At 40.4% G+C, this 21,317-nt stretch overlaps 1 protein-coding gene across 2 annotated transcripts in view; it reads left to right on the plus strand.

Annotated features, from left to right (window-relative positions):
* The first annotated feature begins 4,421 nt into the window (after window positions 1-4,421).
* Window positions 4,422-21,317, plus strand: part of il17rb (interleukin 17 receptor B) — a 51,098-nt gene continuing 34,202 nt past the window's right edge. Inside the window, exons 1-6 of one of the 2 annotated variants that reach the window (XM_043708079.2) lie at window positions 4,422-4,858; window positions 9,228-9,249; window positions 11,400-11,537; window positions 13,066-13,181; window positions 19,160-19,286; window positions 21,100-21,141. In XM_043708079.2, the coding sequence (XP_043564014.1) occupies window positions 4,787-4,858; window positions 9,228-9,249; window positions 11,400-11,537; window positions 13,066-13,181; window positions 19,160-19,286; window positions 21,100-21,141 (517 nt within the window). In that variant the 5' untranslated portion in view covers window positions 4,422-4,786. Of the gene's footprint in view, window positions 4,859-9,227; window positions 9,254-11,399; window positions 11,538-13,065; window positions 13,182-19,159; window positions 19,287-21,099; window positions 21,142-21,317 lie in introns of both variants that reach the window. The other variant, XM_087993975.1, reaches the window with a different exon arrangement.

Consider the following 21,317-nt stretch of genomic DNA (forward strand, 5'->3'; position numbering starts at 1 on the left):
TTTGGCCCAACAAGTCCACACCAACCCTCTGAAGTGTATCCCACCCAGACCCATTCCCCTGACTAATGCACCTATCAAAATTATACTTCCCAGAGAAGGAACATCATGTTAGGAGCAAGTAGATACATGAAAAACTGCAAACAACAATGCACAGAGATATCATTAGGAGACCTGCATGATTGAAAGATCATGTATGGAGTGCATGTGTTGAGACTGGTAATTGGAACTAACATGAGTCAGCATACTGTTTTGGTAATGAATGATTTTTCTTTGTGACCACATATGTCGACTAACTTGTAACTGCAAGTGTATGCCTTTGTTTCTTATAAAGAGGTAATGTTTGGAGAAATATAATTGTACTAAGTAAAGCGATCAATAACCAGGGATCACAGTTTTAAGGCAGGGCGTTTAGACCGATTTGAAGAATTTTTTGTAGATATCTGGAACTCATGCCTGAAAGAGTGGTGTATTTAAGAACCGTTAAGATGAACACAATGTGCCAAACCTTACAAGTCTACAGTTCAACTGCTGGAAAATGGGATTAGAGTAGAAGAATGTTTGATGATCAGCACTGACATAAAGGCATGAAGGTTGTCTTTCTATTTTACTGGCTGGCTTGCCTTTACTATGTTATCTTTATCTTTTCTGCAAGCATTTTTGTGCACATTTTGTAACAGTCATTGAAAACTTTACTCGAAAACACCCACAACAGGTTATTCCCTTCTGGTGGATGGGAGGTTGGGGTTCCAAGGGGCATAGTCATCTGGTTGCATTTGTAGTGTTGTTTTGGTGGTAGCATAGATAGTCAATGTTTTACCTCAATATTGTTGGTATTATGATGCTGTGTATATGGCAGTCTGAAAGTGAACATAACCTACTGGTCCTGTCGTTTGTCGCAGAAGGTCATAGTGGAAGATGGTGCAAGACAGATGAAAATGGCCTGTTATGACAGCAGATGTCCTGAGGAGGTGCTACAGGCAGGACAGAAGGAGAATTCATTCTATCATCAATATTTGTCATAGTTTATTCTTGATCTTGTGTTGACAAATAGTATTTATGAAGCCTGCTGAGGTAAAGTGGACAACAATAATTCTTATTTACAAACATAACTAACAGCAACAATATATAACATGACCTTCACTTGCCGTGAGGCTGTAAATTCATTACTATGCTGTGTTTCATTTGCGCATCATTCAGTAACCCTTCGTACAACAATAAATTGTATATAGAAAATTAGCAATTTTATTCACATATTCCCTGCAACTAGTAGATGGCCAGAAACACCTCAGGCTACATGGACTGCAATAGTTTCAGCTACTGGTTTACCAGAGATTCTGTGAATACTTTCCAAACTGACTAATCATTAATTTTGCTGTTTAATTGCGCCGTTGATAATCGTCAATGCACGTTGATTTTTGCTAGACAACCAGCGTTCACGTAGACTACCTCCAATAAATGGACTTGCAATTTTCTCCAAGTCACACAAGGTCCACTACGTTAAAAATCACACAACACCATGTTATAGTCCAACAGGTTTAATTCGGAAGCACACTTGCTTTTGGAGCGACGCTCCTTCATCAGGTGATAGTGGAGGGCTCGATCGTAACACAGAATTTATAGCAAAAATTTACAGTGTGATGTAACTGAAATTATACATTGAAAAATTGATTGTCTGTTAAGCCTTTCATCTGTTAGAATACAGTGATAGTTTCACTTCTTTCATGTGTAAATCACAAAACCTTTTTTTAAAAGTTGCATTCTCGGGTTAGCTGTTAACAATGGTGATAGCTAGACAATATGTTGAAGGTGTTGGCCCCCTGTGTTCTCTGTCTATGCCATGATATTTAGATTGATTCTAATCTAAAAAGTGAGATAACGAAGTTTTACATAAATTCAGGCAGTTTTTGAGCTCAGAGTTCGACATGAATGCATGCAGCTTTTGAGCAAGGTACATTGTAACTCTGCAAGTACAAATTCACCCCACAAAATATATGTGTGCATGTGGGTCTTTGTCTGTCTGTGTGTGTCTGTCTGGGATGGGGGTTGTGAGTGTGAGAAAGTGTTTGTGTGTGTAGTGAGTGCAGAGTGTCTTAAGTCTGTGAGGGGGTGCATGTGTGAGTGTGGGAGTGTGTGTGTCTATAAGGGTGTGTGTGGGTGTCTGTGTGCGTGTCTGTGTGTACCTGTGTCCGTGTGTATGTGAGAGTGTGTGTGTGTGTGTAGGAATATCTGTGTATGTGTGTGTAGTGCAATGGTGATCACCTGTAATGTGACATGAACCCAAGGTCCCGGTTGAGGCCCTCCCTATGGGTACCGAACTGAGCTATCAGCCTCTGCTCAGCCACTTTCCTCTGCTGCCTGTCCCAAAGTCCACCTTGGAGGATGGTCACTTGAAGGTCCGAGGCTGAATGTCCTGGACCACTGAAGTGTTCCCCAACTGGGAGGGAACACTCCTGTCTGTTGATTGGTGTGCGGTGCCCATTCATCCGTTGTCATAGCCTTTGCTCGGTTTCCCCAATGTACCACGCCTCCGGGCATCCTTGCCTGCAATGTATAAGATAGACAACGTTGGCTGAGTCATATGAGTACCTGCCATGTACAAGGTGGGAGGTGTTTCCACGCATAATAGTGGTATCTATGTCCACAATCTGACACGTCTTGCAATGTCCACCGTGACAGGGTTGTATGGAGTTGTCCTGAGAGCCGGGCCGTTTGCTACGAACAATGATCTGTTTGAGGTTCGGCAGTTGTTTAAAGGCAAGTAGTGGAGGTGTGGGGAAGGTCTTGGTGAGGAGCTCATCCTCATTGATAATGTATTGCAGGTCAAGAAGAACATGGCGTAATATTTCAGCTCCTGGGAAGTACTGAACAACGAAGGATACCCTGTCAGTTGCAGCACCCTGTCAGTTGTCAGTGCTGCAACTGAAAGGGTAACCTTCGTTGTTCAGTATTTCCCAGGAGCTGAAAAATTATGCCATGTTCTTCGTGACCTGCAACACATTAGCAATGAGGATGAGCACCTCACCAAGACCTTCCCCACACCTCCACTACTTGCCTTTAAACAACCGCCGAATCTCAAACAGATCATTGTTCGTAGCAAACTACCCGGTTCTCAGGACAACTCCATACAACCCTGTCACGGTGGACATTGCAAGACGTGTCAGATTGTGGACATAGATACCACTATTATGCGTGGGAACACCTCCCACCTTGTACATGGCAGGTACTCATGTGACTCAGCCAACATTGTCTATCTTATACATTGCAGGCAAGGATGCCCGGAGGCATGGTACATTGGGGAAACCGAGCAAAGGCTATGACAACGGATGAATGGGCACCGCACAACAATCAACAGACGGGAGGGTTCCCTCCCAGTTGGGGAACACTTCAGTGGTCCAGGACATTCAGCCTCGGACCTTCAAGTGACCATCCTCCAAGGTGGACTTCGGGACAGGCAGCAGAGGAAAGTGGCTGAGCAGAGGCTGATGGCTAAGTTCGGTACCCATAGGGAGGGCCTCAACCGGGACCTTGGGTTCATGTCACATTACAGGTGATCACCATTGCACTACACACACACACAGATATTCCTACACACACAAACACACACACACTCTCACATACACACGGACACAGGTACACACAGACACGCACACAGACACCCACACACACCCTTATAGACACACACACTCCCACACTCACACATGCATCCCCTCATAGACTTAAGACACTCTGCACTCACTACACACACACACATTCTCACACTCACAACCCCACCCCAGGCAGACACACACACACACAGACAGACAAAGACCCACATGCACACATATATTTTGTGGGGTGAAATTGTACTTGCAGAGTTACATTGCACTTTGCTCAAAAGCTGCATGCAGTCATGTAGAACTCTGAGCTCAAAAACTGCATGAATTTATGTAAAACTTCGTTATCTCACTTTTTAGATTAGAATCAATCTAAACATCATGGCATAGACAGAGAACACAGGGGGCCAACACCTTCAACATATTGTCTAGCTATCACTATTGTTAACAGCTAACCAGAGAATGCAACTTTTAAAAAAATATTTTGTGATTTACATGTGAAAGAACTGAAACTGTCACTGTATTCTAACAGATGAAAGGCTTAACAATCAATTTTTCAATGTATAATTTCAGTTACATCACACTGTAAATTTTTGCTATAAATTCTGTGTTGAGCCCTCCACTATCACCTGATGAAGGAGCGTCGCTCCAAAAGCTAGTGTGCTTCCGATTAAACCTGTTGGACTATAACCTGGTGTTGTGTGATTTTTAACTTTGTACACCCCAGTCCAACACCGGCATCTGCAAATCAAGGTCCACTGCAACTGGTTCGTCATTCACAGGTCAAGAAGGGTTCTCCTAGTTGGTCGCGGTCCTCCTGTGGCCGTGTCTCCTCGAAGGGGACAGCTTTCTGCTGATTTATCCGGGTTGCCTTCACAGCAGGCGGGTGCCTCAAGGTGTGCACAGAATTGAAAAAGTTCGAGGCTCGCGCTACCCGGGTAATAGCCCACTGAGTACAGGGGCAACGTTGTTACTTTGACCTATGGCTGACAGATATTCAAACTAATGATCATGTATCAGTGCTCTGAGATCAATAATTTCACTTCCCTCTTACGGTGATGTGGCCATTAACAGGCATATGACGTTCACATTTCAAAGAATTCTAAAACACCGCCTCGCTGCACGGGAGCACATCAGTTGTGCTCAGTACCAGGAACAGTGAGGAACTCAGCTGGAAAAATACACCGACAGGGATGACATCAAGCCTAGGATGGTATATTTCACTTTATTTTGCTTCTCTTTATATGAGAACGGCTTCTGTCACGGTAAGAAAAGTATTATATGTTTGTAATCGAATCCAGATTTTTGCACAGTAATTTACAATTTTCTACAAGTATACCAGTCATAGAGTCTTACAGCGCGGAAATAGATCATTAGGTCCATGCTTATCACAATCCCAAACTAAACTGGTCCCTTTTGCCTGTGCTGAATACCATAACCCTCCAAGTATTTCTTATTCATGTCTTTTAAACGTTCTAACTGTACCGGCATTCTCTCACTTCCTCTGGAAGTTTACTCCACACATGAATTACTTTCTGTGTAAACATAAAGTTGCTCCTCATAACTTTAAAAAATCTTTTTAAAATCTTTCTCCTCTCACCTTAAAAATATGCACCCTAGTCTTGAAATCACCAACCTCAGGAAAAAGACACCTGCTTTATTTATACCCTTCATAATTTTATAAACCTTTGTAAGGTCACCCCTAAACCTCCTACATTCCAGTGAGAAACGTCTCAGCCTATTCAACCTCTCACCATAAATCAAACTTTTCATTCCTGACAACATCCTCGTAACTCTATTCTGAACCTTCTCCAGCTTAATATTATTATAACAGGGTGACCAGGGTGGATACAATACTCCAAAACAGGCCTCACCAACACCCTGTACAACCTCAATATAACATCCCAACTCCAATACTTAAGAGTTCTGAGCAATGAAGACAAGTGAGCTGAACACCTTGTTAACCACCCTGTCTGTTTGTCATGCAAACTTCATATAATTATGTCTCTCTGTTCCACAACACTGCTAAAGGCCCTCCTTTTAATTGTATAAGTTTTGCCCTTATTTGTTTTACCAAAATGCACTACCTCAAATTTATCCAAATTAAAATCCATTTGCCAATCTTCAACCCATTGAGCTGAAAATGTGTTGCTGGTAAAGCACAGCAGGTCAGGCAGCATCCAAGGAACAGGAGAATCGACGTTTCGGCATAAGCCATTCTTCCTGATGAAGGGCTTATGCCCGAAACGTTGATTCTCCTGTTCCTTGGATGCTGCCTGACCTGCTGTGCTTTACCAGCAACACATTTTCAGCTCTGATCTCCAGCATCTGCAGTCCTCACTTTCTCCTTCAACCCATTGACCCAATTGATCAAGATCTCTTTATAATCTTATATAACCTTCTTCACTGTCTGAATCAGAATCAGAAAATTGTCTTGTACACACTTAAGAAATTCCTCTCCATCTAAACCTTTAACACTATGGCAGTCCCAGTTGATGTTTGGAAAGTTAAAATCCCTTACCATAACTACCCTATTATTCTTACAGATAGCTGAGATCTCCTTACAAGTTTGTTTCTCAATTTCCATCTGACTATTGGGGATCTATAATACAATCCCAATAAGGTGATCATCCCTTTCTTATTTCTCAGTTCCACCCAAATAACCTTCCTGGATGTATTTCCAGGAATATCCTCCCTCAGCACAGCTGTAGTGCTATCCCTCATCAAAAATGCCACTCCCCCTCCTCTCTTGCCTCCTTTTCTATCCTTCCTGTAGCATTTGTATCCTGGAACATTAAGCTGCCACTGCTGCCCATCCCCGAGCCACGTTTCCGTAATTGCTATGATATCCCAGTCCCATGTTCCTAACCATGCCCTGAGTTCATCTGCCTTCCCTGTTAGGCCCCTTGCATTGAAATAAATGCAGTTTAATTTATTAGTCCTACCTTGTCCCTGCCTGCCCTGACTGTTTGACTCACTTCTGTTCTCAGCTGTACCCGTCTCAGATCGATCTCTTTCCTCACTATCTCCTTGGGTCCCACCCCCCCCCTCCCCCCCCTTCCCCACCACCACTACCTTACTAGTTTAAATCCTCCCGAGCAGTTCGAGCAAATTTCCCTGCCAGTATATTAGTTCCCTTCCAATTTAGGTGCAATCCGTCCTTCTTGTACAGGTCATTTCTAACCCAGAAGAGATTCCAATGATCCAAAAATGTGAATCCTTCTTCCATACACCAGCTACTCAGCCATGCATTCATCTGCTCTATCCTCCTATTCCTGCCCTCACTAGCTCGTAGCACTGGGAGTAATCCAGATATTACTACCCTTAAGGACCTCCTTTTTAAATTTCTCCTAAGGCTGAGAAGTGGCAGATGGAGTTTAATTCAGATAAATGCGAGATGCTGCATTTTGGGAAAGCTAATCTTAGCAGGACTTGTACACTTAATGGTAAGGTCCTAGGGAGTGTTGCTGAACAAAGAGACCTTGGAGTGCAGATTCATAGCTCCTTGAAAGTGGAGTCGCAGGTAGATAGGATAGTGAAGAAGGCGTTTGGTATGCTTTCCTTTATTGGTCAGAGTATTGTGTACAGGAGTTGGGAGGTCATGTTGCAACTGTACAGGATATTGGTTAGGCCACTGTTGGAATATTGCGTGCAATTCTGGTCTCCTTCCTATCAGAAAGATGTTGTGAAACTTGAAAGGGTTCAGAAAAGATTTACAAGGATGTTGCCAGGGTTGGAGGATTTGAGTTATAGGGAGAGGTTGAACAGGCTGGGGCTGTTTTCTCTGGAGCGTCGGAGGCTGAGGGTTGACCTTCTAGAGGTTTACAAAATTATGAGGGGCATGGATAGGATAAATAGACAAAGTCTTTTCCCTGGGGTCGGGGAGTCCAGAACTAGAGGGCATAGGTTTAGGGTAAGAGGGGAAAGACATAAAAGAGACCTAAGGGGCAACTTTTTCACTCAGAGGGTGGTACGTGTATGGAATGAGCTGCCAGAGGAAGTAGTGGAGGCTGGTACAATTGCAACATTTAAGAGGCATTTGGATGGGTATATGAATAGGAAGGGTTTGGAGGGCTATGGGCTGGGTGCTGGCAAGTGGGACTAGATTACGTTGGGATATCTGGTTAGCATGGACAGGTTGGACCGAAGGGTCTGTTTCCATGCTGTACATCTCTATGACTCTATGACTATAACCGTCCACTGTACCACCAATTTGGTGTCATCTAAAAATGGACTCAGCACAGATCCCTGTGGAATCCAGTTGGTCACAGCCCTCCTGTCCAAAAAACATCCCTCCACCATCACTCTCTGTCTCCTGCCATTAAGCAAATTTTATATCCAGTTGCCAAGCTCATCCTGAATGCCGTGTGATTATAAATCATTACAATAGGTGAAAAAAATCTCCTAATGTTAGCAATAATTTATCAAATTAGGGATAGTTTCCTAATGTTTGCACTTCCTGCTTTATACTGTGCAGTATTTTCTACATACTGTACTATCTGTATTATAGTAAAATAAATGTGGCTTCTGCAAGTTTGGTGAAATACTGTTAATAATATTAAATAGTTTGGGCAGCTATTGCTTACACCACTTAAATTGATGTATTTTTCTATTAAATTGCTTTATTTTGCTGTAAGAAATGTGTTCATTATGTTTCCTTATGACTTGATATTGTAATGTAAAAGAAACTAAATGCATAACTTGGAGATGCCGGTGTTGGACTGTCGTGTACAAAGTTAAAAAAAACACATAATACCAGGTTATAGTCCAACAGGTTTAATTGGAAGCAACACTAGCTTTTGGAGCGCCGCTCCTTCAATCACCTGATTTTTAACTAAATGCATAACCTTCTCCAATTATCTCTAGTGTCCTCCAAAGATCTGCCCTTCATTTCTGATTTTCTTGCTGTGCCAGGTAACATAATCTGAAAACATTAGTTTTCATCTATACCCTGACCACAATAAAATCTACCACTGCTCTACCACTGTCTCTAACTTCTCACATTTCTTGTCCAATTTCCAATATTGGATGAATAGAAATTCCTTCCAAGCAAGTATGTAGAAAATTGAAGCTATTGTCATTGGATTCTGCACAAATTCTTAGTCAGTGGCACTATTATTAGCCTTGATAAATGCTTGAGGTGTAATTGGGTTGGTTAGAAATGATACTGTAATTTTTGACATTGAGTTAAGCATCTGGCAGCATATCCATATTATCACAAAGACTGCCTATTTCCATCTTTGCCCAATTCTACTTTGACTTTTCTGCTGATGAAACCCTTATCCACGTCTCCCTTACTTTAAATTTGACTACTGCCGAAGATTCCTAGCCAGCCTCTTGACTTTTGTTCTCAGTGAATTTGTGATTATTCAAAACTTGCCTCCTTCCTAACATGCACAAAGTTCCATTCAACCATTATCAATGTGCTCAATGATATTGCTTTATTTAATCATTGCTTCAACTTCAAAATTCAAATTCTTGTTTCCAATCCCCTATGTTTACAACTGCCTATTTCTGCAACTATATTTTCCTAACCATATGCAAAATAGATATTATTTGTATTTAAAACAGATCATAGCATGCATTCTGTTGGACTTCATCTGATTTGAAATAAACTTTTTTTTATGCTGACAGATAACCTGCACAGAAAAACAATGTAAGTATGTATTTTCATTAATTGTTAAAGTTCTACGTTTTTGCATTATATGTGTACATACATAATCTTCTGAGAATCTTCACTTTTCCAGTTCTGGTCTCCCGGGCCTCCTAGATTTTGATCTCCAAACTACTGATGGCTGTGCTTTCAACTACCAATGTCTTAAAGCTCTCTATCCCTCTCCTGAAAACTCACTGGACAGAACCTCTTTGGATTCTCAGTGACATGAACTATAGGGAGAAATCCAAGAGAATTGCACAAGAAGTCAAATGAGGCCCCTTTTGATGGTGGGAGCAACTAATTGCATTTTTTAACAGAGTGCCAGACATCAAAACAAGACTCTTGCTAGGGGCAGTGAAATGCCCAATTAAAGGGGGTCATTTTCAATATCACCTTCATCAACAGCAAATCTATAGGGAGAGGCTGAACAGGCTGGGGCTGTTTTCCCTGGAGCGTCGGAGGCTGAGGGGTGACCTTCAGCCCTCAGGGGCATGGATAGGGTAAATAGGCAAAGTTTTTCCCTGGGGTCGGGGAGTCCAGAACTAGAGGGCATAAGTTTAGGGTGAGAGGGGAAGATATAAAAGAGACCAAAGGGGCAACTTTTTTACGCAGAGTAGTACGTGTATGGAATGAGCTGCCAGAGGAAGTGGTGGAGGCTGGTACAATCGCAACATTGAAAAGGCATCTGGATGGGTACATGAATTAGGTTGGGATATCTGCTTGGCATAGATGAGTTGGATCGAAGGGTCTGTGTCGTGCTGTACTTCTCTCTGACTCTATGGCCTGGTGACTCCAACTTGATGGTTGCTTCTCTGAGCTGCTGTCTTGGATATTTAGCACCAGTGTTTCAGGCACACTTCAGTAAGCTTGGCCCCCCCCCCCCCCCCCCCCCCCCCCCCCATCCTTGGACTGGCAACCTGCATATGCCTTGATGGCATAGAGAGGCTAGATCATGTCTGATCCATTTGCGATATTCATCTGCACTTCAATGTTGCACTTAGGCTTGCATCTGCAACTACAATTGAAATGAATTTGCAAAGAAAATTTGCACACAAGCACAGGGACCTAACTCTCAGGTTGGACTAGGCTGCACTCCAGAGTTGCCAGTTCACAGTCTTCGTGTTCACTTACTTAGCACAGACTTGCATACTTACAGCATCTGTGCCTTGTCTTGCCTCACCTTGCCTTGCTGTGCCATACCTTTTAGCATGTTGGTGTCTCAGCTATAACTTAAAAGCTCACAGTACTTCTATTTTGAAGCTGTTCTGTGCAGAAACAGAGCTGGACTGCTTGTGGTGCTTGACAGTGCTTGACTCTATACCGTATCGCCTTGTATATTCTTCCTATTTTTAATACACCTTCCTGCTCTTTAAATAATGTTCCAAGCATCCAATGGTTATTATTATGGTGAAACTTCCAATGGTCTAATAGCAGCCAGTTCAGGACCTACTTTTTTTGGCTTTCCAGAGTCATTCTTGGCCTCTGTTTCCTTATTTTCTGTTTGCCACCAGAAGAGACGATCTCTATCCAACTTTGCAGTTTCCTTCTCTCTGTGAAATCACTATGGGTTCAGCTCAATGAATGGTAACAACAATAAAGATTTGAATGAGTTAGAATTTCAGTAGGAAGAGGTTCAAAATGTGGAAACGTTATCACAGAATCCCTACAGTGTGGAAAGAGGCCATTTGGCCCATCGAGTGTCCACCAACCCTACAAACAACATCCCACTCAGACACCTATCTTAATCCCATAACTCTACATTTCCCACCTCACCTGCATCTCTGGAAACTGTGGACAATTTATCATGGTCAATCCACCTAACTTGCATATCTTTAGACTGCAATAGGAAATCGGAGGATGTGGAGACACAGGGAGAATGTACAAACTCCACATAGGTAGTCACCTAATGCTGGCATCAAACCTGGGTCCCTGGTGCTGTGAGGCTGCAGTGCTAACCACTGAGCCACTATACCATTCATTTGCTTATTGAATAGATGAAAATCATGCCTACCCTTCAGTGTTAGTAGATTATCATTGTATAGAGCACATATTGAGCCAATTTTCACATTTTATGCCTGTGAACCTTATTTGCTTGAATATAGTGTGCATAATTGCATGTAAAAATATGAAATCGTATACTTTTAATGTAGTTAATGAACCACCACCAGAGTGGATAATGCCAAATGAGAAAACCCCTTCAGATATATTGGATCTTCAAGTTCGGTTACAACAATCGGAAGAAAGTCAGCGTTCAGTGCTTAATATCAGCTGGACCATCAGCCCAGATGGTGAGATAGTCTTCCAATATATACTTATTATTAATTCATTCATGGGATGTGGGAAATTTGGCTAGGGCAGCATTTGTTGCCCTTTGCTAAGAAAAAGTGATTGGCAGTCATCTTCTTGAACCACTATAGTCCACGTGATGTAGGTATACCCACACTGCTGTTCAGAAGAAAGTTCTAAGATGTGGTTTAATGTAAAATATATTGCTCATTTAAAATAATTACTGAAAATCCACCTATTGCATTGCATGGTGTGTAGGTGAATATGCCCTTTCTAAGCATGCTCAATATAGAATCACAGAGCTGCATCATGGGGAGGTGATTTTCCCACCTCCAGGACAGCCAATTGAAGGCCCATATTGCCTTTGGAAAAGCACACCAAATCACAAAATAATCAGTCAGCTGTCAGGCCTATCCTACGGTCAAGTCCTCAGAGATCGCAATTATCAAAAAGTGCCATCCAGAGGCCAACAATTCTTTTGATCAGTAGTGTCACCACAGAAGTGCTGGCTGCTTTTGGAGTGCCAGTCACAGAGTGACCAGGCCAGATGTAAATAATAGTGGGAGGGATTTTGTGAGACAGTGGTTGTGGAATTGGAAGAACGTAAGGTATTTAGAACAAGGACACGAGGTTGGTTCTCAGTGAACTCCCCCTTCTCAACACAGCCACTTGTCCACCCATTCCATCAGATTGTCTATGACTCCTCAAAGTGTATCACTGTCCTCCTCAGTTCACAATTCACAATGCGTTCAAATTTTGCCTCTTTGCAAATTTGAAATTGTGCTGTGTCCATCCAACTTAAGTGGTGAATATCAATGAAATGGAGTTGCAATCCTGGTGCCAACTCCTGGAATCTCACCATAATATCCCCTTTTCTGAAAAAAACAACCATTCACCATTTACCCCGACTCTTTTTATCCTGTCACTCAGCCAATTTAATTTCCATGCTGCTACTGTGCCTTTTATTCCATGGGTTTCAACTTGCTGTAAAAAACTTATTATGTGATGATTTATCAAATACCTTTCTTTAAGTCCATGTACGTGGCATCAACAGAATTACTTCACCCATCCTCTCTGTCACCTCTTAAAATTCTTAATCAAGCTAGTCAAACACAATATTTCACCAATTTGTACTGGATTTGTATAATCCATATTTATCCAGTGTGGTTCAAACTTTATGTAATGAAACATAAAAAATTCAGAGCATTTGGCATTATGAATTTTTCATGTTCAGATTCGAACATTTGTTTGAGGAGAGTCAGGATGCAACCCATAGATTTAAAAACCAAATAAAAAACAACAGTTTGAGAAAAAAAACTGATTTCGCAGCTACAATGCAGACCATTTTCATTTAAAGCTGTCCCTATTTATTGTTGTTTAGTTGTAACAAAGTTTAATTATTGCTGCACTGCATGAAATCTTACTAAGTATCGCATGGTTCATTTTCACATTGTTTACTGTTGTAACTGACTCGATTGGTGTCATTTTGATGTAATCTCTCCGATTTTGACTTGTGGTCTTTTTTTCTAGGAAGCATTCAAGAACTTAGAGCCACTATGATATGCATTCAAAGTCCTCAAACAACCTGTTTTCGATGTGATTACAGTGCATTGTTTGAATCAGCACAAAATCCTCAAGGTCAACCAGTGAGTTATGTAGACTTCCTAATGAATGTAATATGCTAAACTAATATTCTTTAAAAAAGTGTAAACCTTTGCTTAGACAGGAACTTACTAAATATAATTTTCTACTGTAATGATTTCATGAATCACAAGACAACCAACCAACATAATTACTATCAGAAATCATAAAAAATATTTTGAATGATTGTCAGTGTCTAACATGTGTCTAACATGCAGTTAGAACATAGAACATAGAACATAGAAGAATACAGCGCAGTACAGGCCCTTCGGCCCTCGATGTTGCGCCGATCCAAGCCCACCTAACCTACACTAGCCCACTATCCTCCATATGCCTATCCAATGCCCGCTTAAATGCCCATAATGAGGGAGAGTCCACCACTGCTACTGGCAGGGCATTCCATGAACTCACGACTCGCTGAGTAAAGAAAAGTTATGATCTTTTTTTAAAATTCTTTTAATAGATATTTTTATTGAAAATTTAACATGCTTTTACACATTAACAAAAGAAAACTAAAAAAACTCCAAGTATAAACATTGATATACAATTAAATCTTAAATAAATAATAACCAAAATCTATCAAACAGAAAAAAAAACTGAGAAAAGAAAACAAAACTCAACTAACTACTCATCTAACCTACAACTAACCAGAGTGTATGATTAAAACTCTTACATTATTCAAGAGAAAAAAAACCAATGGATAACACAGAAATTGAGTAGTGACATACATGCTCGGAATGTGTTAACATCAGATCACAACAAAACCCTGCGGGATTCCTCTCCTAAGGGGCCCCAGACCGACCAGGTTCACCCTCTCAATTAAATTGTCAGTGTCTAACATGTGTCTAACATGCAGTTAGAACATAGAACATAGAACATAGAAGAATACAGCGCAGTACAGGCCCTTCGGCCCTCGATGTTGCGCCGATCCAAGCCCACCTAACCTACACTAGCCCACTATCCTCCATATGCCTATCCAATGCCCGCTTAAATGCCCATAATGAGGGAGAGTCCACCACTGCTACTGGCAGGGCATTCCATGAACTCACGACTCGCTGAGTAAAGAAAAGTTATGATCTTTTTTTAAAATTCTTTTAATAGATATTTTTATTGAAAATTTAACATGCTTTTACACATTAACAAAAGAAAACTAAAAAAACTCCAAGTATAAACATTGATATACAATTAAATCTTAAATAAATACTAACCAAAGTCTATCAAACAGAAAAAAAAGCTGAGAAAAGAAAACAAAACTCAACTAACTACTCATCTAACCTACAACTAACCAGAGTGTATGATTAAAACTCTTACATTATTCAAGAGAAAAAAAAACAATGGATAACACAGAAATTGAGTAGTGACATACATGCTCGGAATGTGTTAACATCAGATCACAACAAAACCCTGCGGGATTCCTCTCCTAAAGGGCCCCGGACCGACCAGGTTCACCCTCTCAATTAAATTGTCAGTGTCTAACATGTGTCTAACATGCAGTTAGAACATAGAACATAGAACATAGAAGAATACAGCGCAGTACAGGCCCTTTGGCCCTCGATGTTGCGCCGATCCAAGCCCACCTAACCTACACTAGCCCACTATCCTCCATATGCCTATCCAATGCCCGCTTAAATGCCCATAATGAGGGAGAGTCCACCACTGCTACTGGCAGGGCATTCCATGAACTCACGACTCGCTGAGTAAAGAAAAGTTATGATCTTTTTTTAAAATTCTTTTAATAGATATTTTTATTGAAAATTTAACATGCTTTTACACATTAACAAAAGAAAACTAAAAAAACTCCAAGTATAAACATTGATATACAATTAAATCTTAAATAAATAATAACCAAAATCTATCAAACAGAAAAAAAAACTGAGAAAAGAAAACAAAACTCAACTAACTACTCATCTAACCTACAACTAACCAGAGTGTATGATTAAAACTCTTACATTATTCAAGAGAAAAAAAAACAATGGATAACACAGAAATTGAGTAGTGACATACATGCTCGGAATGTGTTAACATCAGATCACAACAAAACCCTGCGGGATTCCTCTCCTAAGGGGCCCCGGACCGACCAGGTTCACCCTCTCAATTAAATTGTCAGTGTCTAACATGTGTCTAACATGCAGTTAGAACATAGAACATAGAACTTAGAAGAATACAGCGCAGTACAGGCCCTTCGGCCCTCGATGTTGCGCCGGTCCAAGCCCACCTCACCTACACTAGCCCACTATCCTCCATATGCCTATCCAATGCCCGCTTAAATGCCCATAATGAGGGAGAGTCCACCACTGCTACTGGCAGGGCATTCCATGAACTCACGACTCGCTGAGTAAAGAAAAGTTATGATCTTTTTTTAAAATTCTTTTAATAGATATTTTTATTGAAAATTTAACATGCTTTTACACATTAACAAAAGAAAACTAAAAAAACTCCAAGTATAAACATTGATATACAATTAAATCTTAAATAAATAATAACCAAAGTCTATCAAACAGAAAAAAAAACTGAGAAAAGAAAACAAAACTCAACTAACTACTCATCTAACCTACAACTAACCAGAGTGTATGATTAAAACTCTTACATTATTCAAGAGAAAAAAAAAAATGGATAACACAGAAATTGAGTAGAGACATACATGCTCGGAATGTGTTAACATCAGATCACAACAAAACCCTGCGGGATTCCTCTCCTAAGGGGCCCCGGACCGACCAGGTTCACCCTCTCAATTAAATTGTCAGTGTCTAACATGTGTCTAACATGCAGTTAGAACATAGAACATAGAACATAGAAGAATACAGCGCAGTACAGGCCCTTCGGCCCTCGATGTTGCGCCGATCCAAGCCCACCTAACCTACACTAGCCCACTATCCTCCATATGCCTATCCAATGCCCGCTTAAATGCCCATACTGAGGGAGAGTCCACCACTGCTACTGGCAGGGCATTCCATGAACTCATGACTCGCTGAGTACAGAAAAATTATGATCTTTTTTTAAAATTCTTTTAATAGATATTTTTATTGAAAATTTAACATGCTTTTAAACATTAACAAAAGAAAACTAAAAAAACTCCAAGTATAAACATTGATATACAATTAAATCTTAAATAAATAATAACCAAAATCTATCAAACAGAAAAAAAAACTGAGAAAAGAAAACAAAACTCAACTAACTACTCATCTAACCTACAACTAACCAGAGTGTATGATTAAAACTCTTACATTATTCAAAAGAAAAAAAAACAATGGATAACACAGAAATTGAGTAGTGACATACATGCTCGGAATGTGTTAACATCAGATCACAACAAAACCCTGCGGGATTCCTCTCCTAAGGGGCCCCGGACCGACCAGGTTCACCCTCTCAATTAAATGAAGGCCTTTGTTAGGATGACTGAGATATTTGTATTTGTGTAATTAAGAAGGGCTGCCATATTTTATGGAGTAATTCGATTTTTCTTTTGATGCACCATATTTGTAAGGAAGTCAGGGCGAGTATATTCCATAATTATTCTGTGCCAACTCGAATGTCCATGAGGGCCCTCAGCCACCCAGTTTACCAAAATATTTTTCCTTGCACAGAAAGAGAGAATGGAAAATAATCTCTTCCCTGTCATAATTTTAGGTGTTCTTTATCCAATAAATGTGTCTCCTATAGGAGAGCTATATCGATCCTTTCTTTCTTGAATTTTGATAACATTTTCTTCCTTTTGATTGGTGAATTACTCCCCGTGACATTCCAGGTGCACCATTTAATCGATCAATTACCCATAATCACCGGGCAAGTCCGAGACCCCCGGGAGAAGAAACCTTATCCAAAACATCCCGAGCATAGAGCATATAAAATTCACAAAAATAAAGGCTCTTTAATAAACTCAGAACAATATAATAAAAAACTATTTCTAAATAAAAAAATATAAAACGTATTTAAACGGAGATCTTCCCCCTTATTCCTAGGGGGCATCACTTCCTTTCCAAAATCCCATCATAACCTCTCCCAAAGAGTGCCCCACCCTTGACCCAGGTACCCCACGATAGGATAAAGAAAATTCAAATATACTACTGAGCTAGAATTCACAATGAGTACCCTACCCCCCCCCCCCCCCTCCCCCACCTACATCAATACCTGGATATATTTGGTAATATTAATACCATATATGAACATAAATGACTATAAAATTACAGTCTTAGCAAATAATAATTAAATATAGTAATACAGAATAGCAGGGGAAAACAACCCTGCTCCTAAGGAAAGAGATAAAATAGGATAAGGTAACCACCTTCCCCCTATCTACATTAACTAGACCCCCTGGCCAATGTATATATAAAAAAAGGAAGAAAATCGCTAAGTAAAGAATAAATAAATAAACTCCTCTTCCCACCCCCCAGAAATAATATTAAACAGTAAGGTAATGAAAGGAAAAAAAAAGGGGGTTAACCGGGGTGGGGGGAGGGCAAAACAACATCAACTAACTCTTATAATTTATCTAAGAGAGTCCAAAAGTTCCTTGGCCTTCTTCGGTGATCCAAAGTTATACACGGACCCTTCATGGCTGAAGCGTAGCGTAGCTGGGTAGCGCAAGGAGTACTGAATGTTTAAGTCCCTTAAACGCTTCTTTGCTTCGTCAAATGCCTTCCTCTTTCAGACCAAAGCTGGGGAAAAGTCCTGAATTAACATAATCTTGGATCCTTTATAAATCATGGCTTGTGGATCTTTCCCAAGATTTCTGGAAGCTTCCAAGAGCATCTGCCTCTCCTTGTAACTCTGCAGCCGGAACAGGACCGGGCGGGGGCGTGGTTCGAGCCGGGCCCATGCACTACAACCCAGTAGGCCCATTCCATCCTTACCTGGCCTGATCCAGCCTCCAGATTTAACAGCTGTGGAAGCCACTGCTCGAGGAACGGTGTAAGCTGGCCTTCTTCTTCCCGTTCGGGAAGACCCAGCAAACAAATATTTTTTCGACGACCTCGATTCTTGAGGTCATCGATCTGATTTTCTAAGGTCTGGACTTGCTATTCGAGAGTCTGGACCCGATCCACGGCCGATTCTGCTATGATCTCGGAGGTCGTGGCCTTTAGCTCCGCCCCTCTGACTCGGCGTTTGATTTCTTTGATGTCTCGGCCGTGCTTTTGAAGCGCGGCCAAAAGTGAATTCCATCAGCTTTGGGACTCTTCAATGAAGGCATTGATCTTCACATCGAGTTTAGAGATTATTTCCACAAGACTCGCCATCGTAGATAAGTTCCCCGGGGCAGCTGCGGAAGCCTCTGCTGCAGCTGGGGAGGGTGGGGGAAGGCTTCCTGCCTACTGAGAATTGTGGGCTCCTTTCCCCCTAGTCATTTTTACAGGAGACTAGACTATTTAAATTTAGTGCTGAGCAACTAATTACATTAAGTAAAACTATTTTAAATGATTTAGTGAGTGTGGTGGAGGCGGGAGAAGTCTTGGGAGGAGCACTATAGACTCAGACTTGCTGAGTCTCCGCCATCTTGGATCTCGCAGTTATGATCTTATTGAAAGCTCAGGTCCAAGAGGCTTGTGCCTATTCCTGCTCTTATTTCTTGTGTTGTCATTCACCTTTATAAACAAAATCTGGTATCCTGCCTTCTGAATACTGATGTGATAACTCACTTAATAATGGTTCAGGAATCCTTAAGACTGTAAGACCATAAGAAATAGGAGTGGAAGTAAGGCCATTCAGCGTATCGAGTCTACTCCACCATTCAATCATGGCTGATGGGCATTTCAATACCACTTACCCACACTCTCCCTGTATCCCTTAATTTCATGCGAGGTTAGGAATTTATCAATCTCTGCCTTGAAGACATTTAATGTCCCGGCCTCCGTTGCACTCCGTGGTATGTCACGGTATACATTGTATTTCAGAATTTTGTAAGGTTGTACAAAATATAGTAAAAGCTACAAATATCCCTGAAATATAACACCTTGTTACATTAAAAATATCGCTTCCTTTTTTCAAGTGGCAATTTTATTACGCTGAATATCCTGTTAAGCCAGCAACCAATTACTTTGTGACAGCATTCAACATCCCAACAGCAAATATTGGTGAATATCCACCAGAGAAATCCACTAGTCTTTTCACACCATGTAAGTGAATTACGTATGTTATGTTTTTCAAGCATAAGGCACTTTTCAAACATTTTTTCTGAGTGCGTTTTCAATGACAATAGATTAAAGTTGGAGGTATGTAGTGGTAGATGGAGGGGTTTGGGATGGAGTGGACAGAATGCTGTTACCCTATAAACAGTGTTTCTACTTGTAAATTACTTTAAAATGTTAAACTTTCAAAAAAAAAATCAACTTCACCACTGGGAACTGCAGGCAAAATTTAAATTTCAATTGCTCTTCATAATTTGTGCACTTTCTATTAACTGCCTTTTACATTTCAAAAGTCATTGGCCACCTTTCAGTTTTCAGTTAGCTATGTGTAAATGATGACAGAAATTAAAAAAAAAAATAAAATCATTACAATCTAAAGAATTTCAATTGTCTCATTCACTCCATGACCTACAAAACTAGAAAGGAAACTAAGCTGTAGACCAAGTGCAGGTGGTTACCCAGAAGTACAGATCATTTAACTGATTGGGGCAAATGAAATATAATGCAATGAAATATGAAATTATCCATTTTGGAAGGAAGAGTAGAATTTTATTTTAAAAGCTGTCAGGGAATAAATGTTGGTGTTCGGAGGGATATGGATATCTATGCACAAACCACAGAGCTAACAGGCAGGTACGGCAAGCAAATAGGAAAATAAATGATATATTATCTTTTGTTTCAAAAGGTTTAGAGTACAAGCTTAAGGTAACCATACTGCTTTGCATAGAGCTTTCTTGAGATCATACAAAAATTGGTCACAATTTCATTTCTATAACTAAGGAAAGTGAGAGATGGGTGGAAAAATGGTTCGCTAGATTATGAGGTAGGTTTATGAGGAGAGAACAAGTAGAATGTACCTGTATTAGTTTAGAAAAATTAGACAAGACCTTTATTGCAATATAAAAACAAGAGAGGGTGGATGCTGTGAGACTGTCTTCTCTGATTGGCCGGTCTAGAATTGTGAGATTTGGAATCAGAGTAAGGGGTCAGGCATTTAGGACAGAAATAAAAGAATGCTTGTGTCTCTTCGCAATTTTCTGCTGCAGAAGGCTGTCAATGCTCACTTGATGTGTATATTCAAAACTGTGATTGAAAGATGCTTAGGGACTTAACGAATCAAGTGATATGTCAGGCAGGCCATGAAAAAAATTAGGTTTATGGAGCTATGATCTTATTGGAAGTTCAGTTCCAAAACGCATATGCCTATTCCTGCCCTTATTTCTTGTATTGTTATCCACCTTTATAAACAAAATTTGAAATCCTGCCATCTGAATACTGATGCAATAACTAACTTAATTGAGGTTCAGTAAATTTTTGGAGAAAGCAAGTAAGCAAATGAGAAAATCTCCTTACTTCTGCTGTGTTAGCTGAGGTCATCTGACCTGAAAGAAAGTCTGGCACAAATATTTTCAATGTATGTATCTGGATTAGGGAATAGGAATATTAACTTTAGGTTTCAGTTTCTGATTCCTAACCTGTCGGCCTTGCTGTAAGTTTGTGTGTATGTCAGGAGACAGGTTAGCAGAACCCCTGTACTGTCAATCCTGTTTTGGAAGTCTAATTGGCCACTAATTATCTCCTAAAGGTTAGCAGAACATCCTTGTGGCCAATTGATATCCTGAAATTCTTTGCTTTTGCATTTAAAAATAAAAAAAAGTGAGATATAGCAGTTAGTTTCACGGACTAACTCAAAAATTTAGGTTAACATCATAATCCTATTTGCAATCAGTTCAATGCATCTTGAGACTATAGGCTTTTACACGGCTTTTGTGAATCTGACTATTTTGTTTCAATTGTATAGCTTGTTCCATTGCGACAATGAAAAATCATGAAAGCTGTGAAGGTAGGCAACTTGTTTCTTTAAAATAAAACTCTAAAAATGAACTTTATTGATTTTCCTTAGCAGCCAGATTTCTCAAGTGCACAATAGGCATCACCATCATGCAAACTTTAATTTTATTTTAGTAATAGTAATAATAGTATTGGCTGGAAATAATATTAGCTGAAATCACACCAGCT

Source organism: Chiloscyllium plagiosum, unplaced genomic scaffold, assembly GCF_037043375.1.
Source record: "Chiloscyllium plagiosum isolate Xiang-an unplaced genomic scaffold, Cpla_swu_hap1 HiC_scaffold_14, whole genome shotgun sequence".
Taxonomy (NCBI): domain Eukaryota; kingdom Metazoa; phylum Chordata; class Chondrichthyes; order Orectolobiformes; family Hemiscylliidae; genus Chiloscyllium; species Chiloscyllium plagiosum.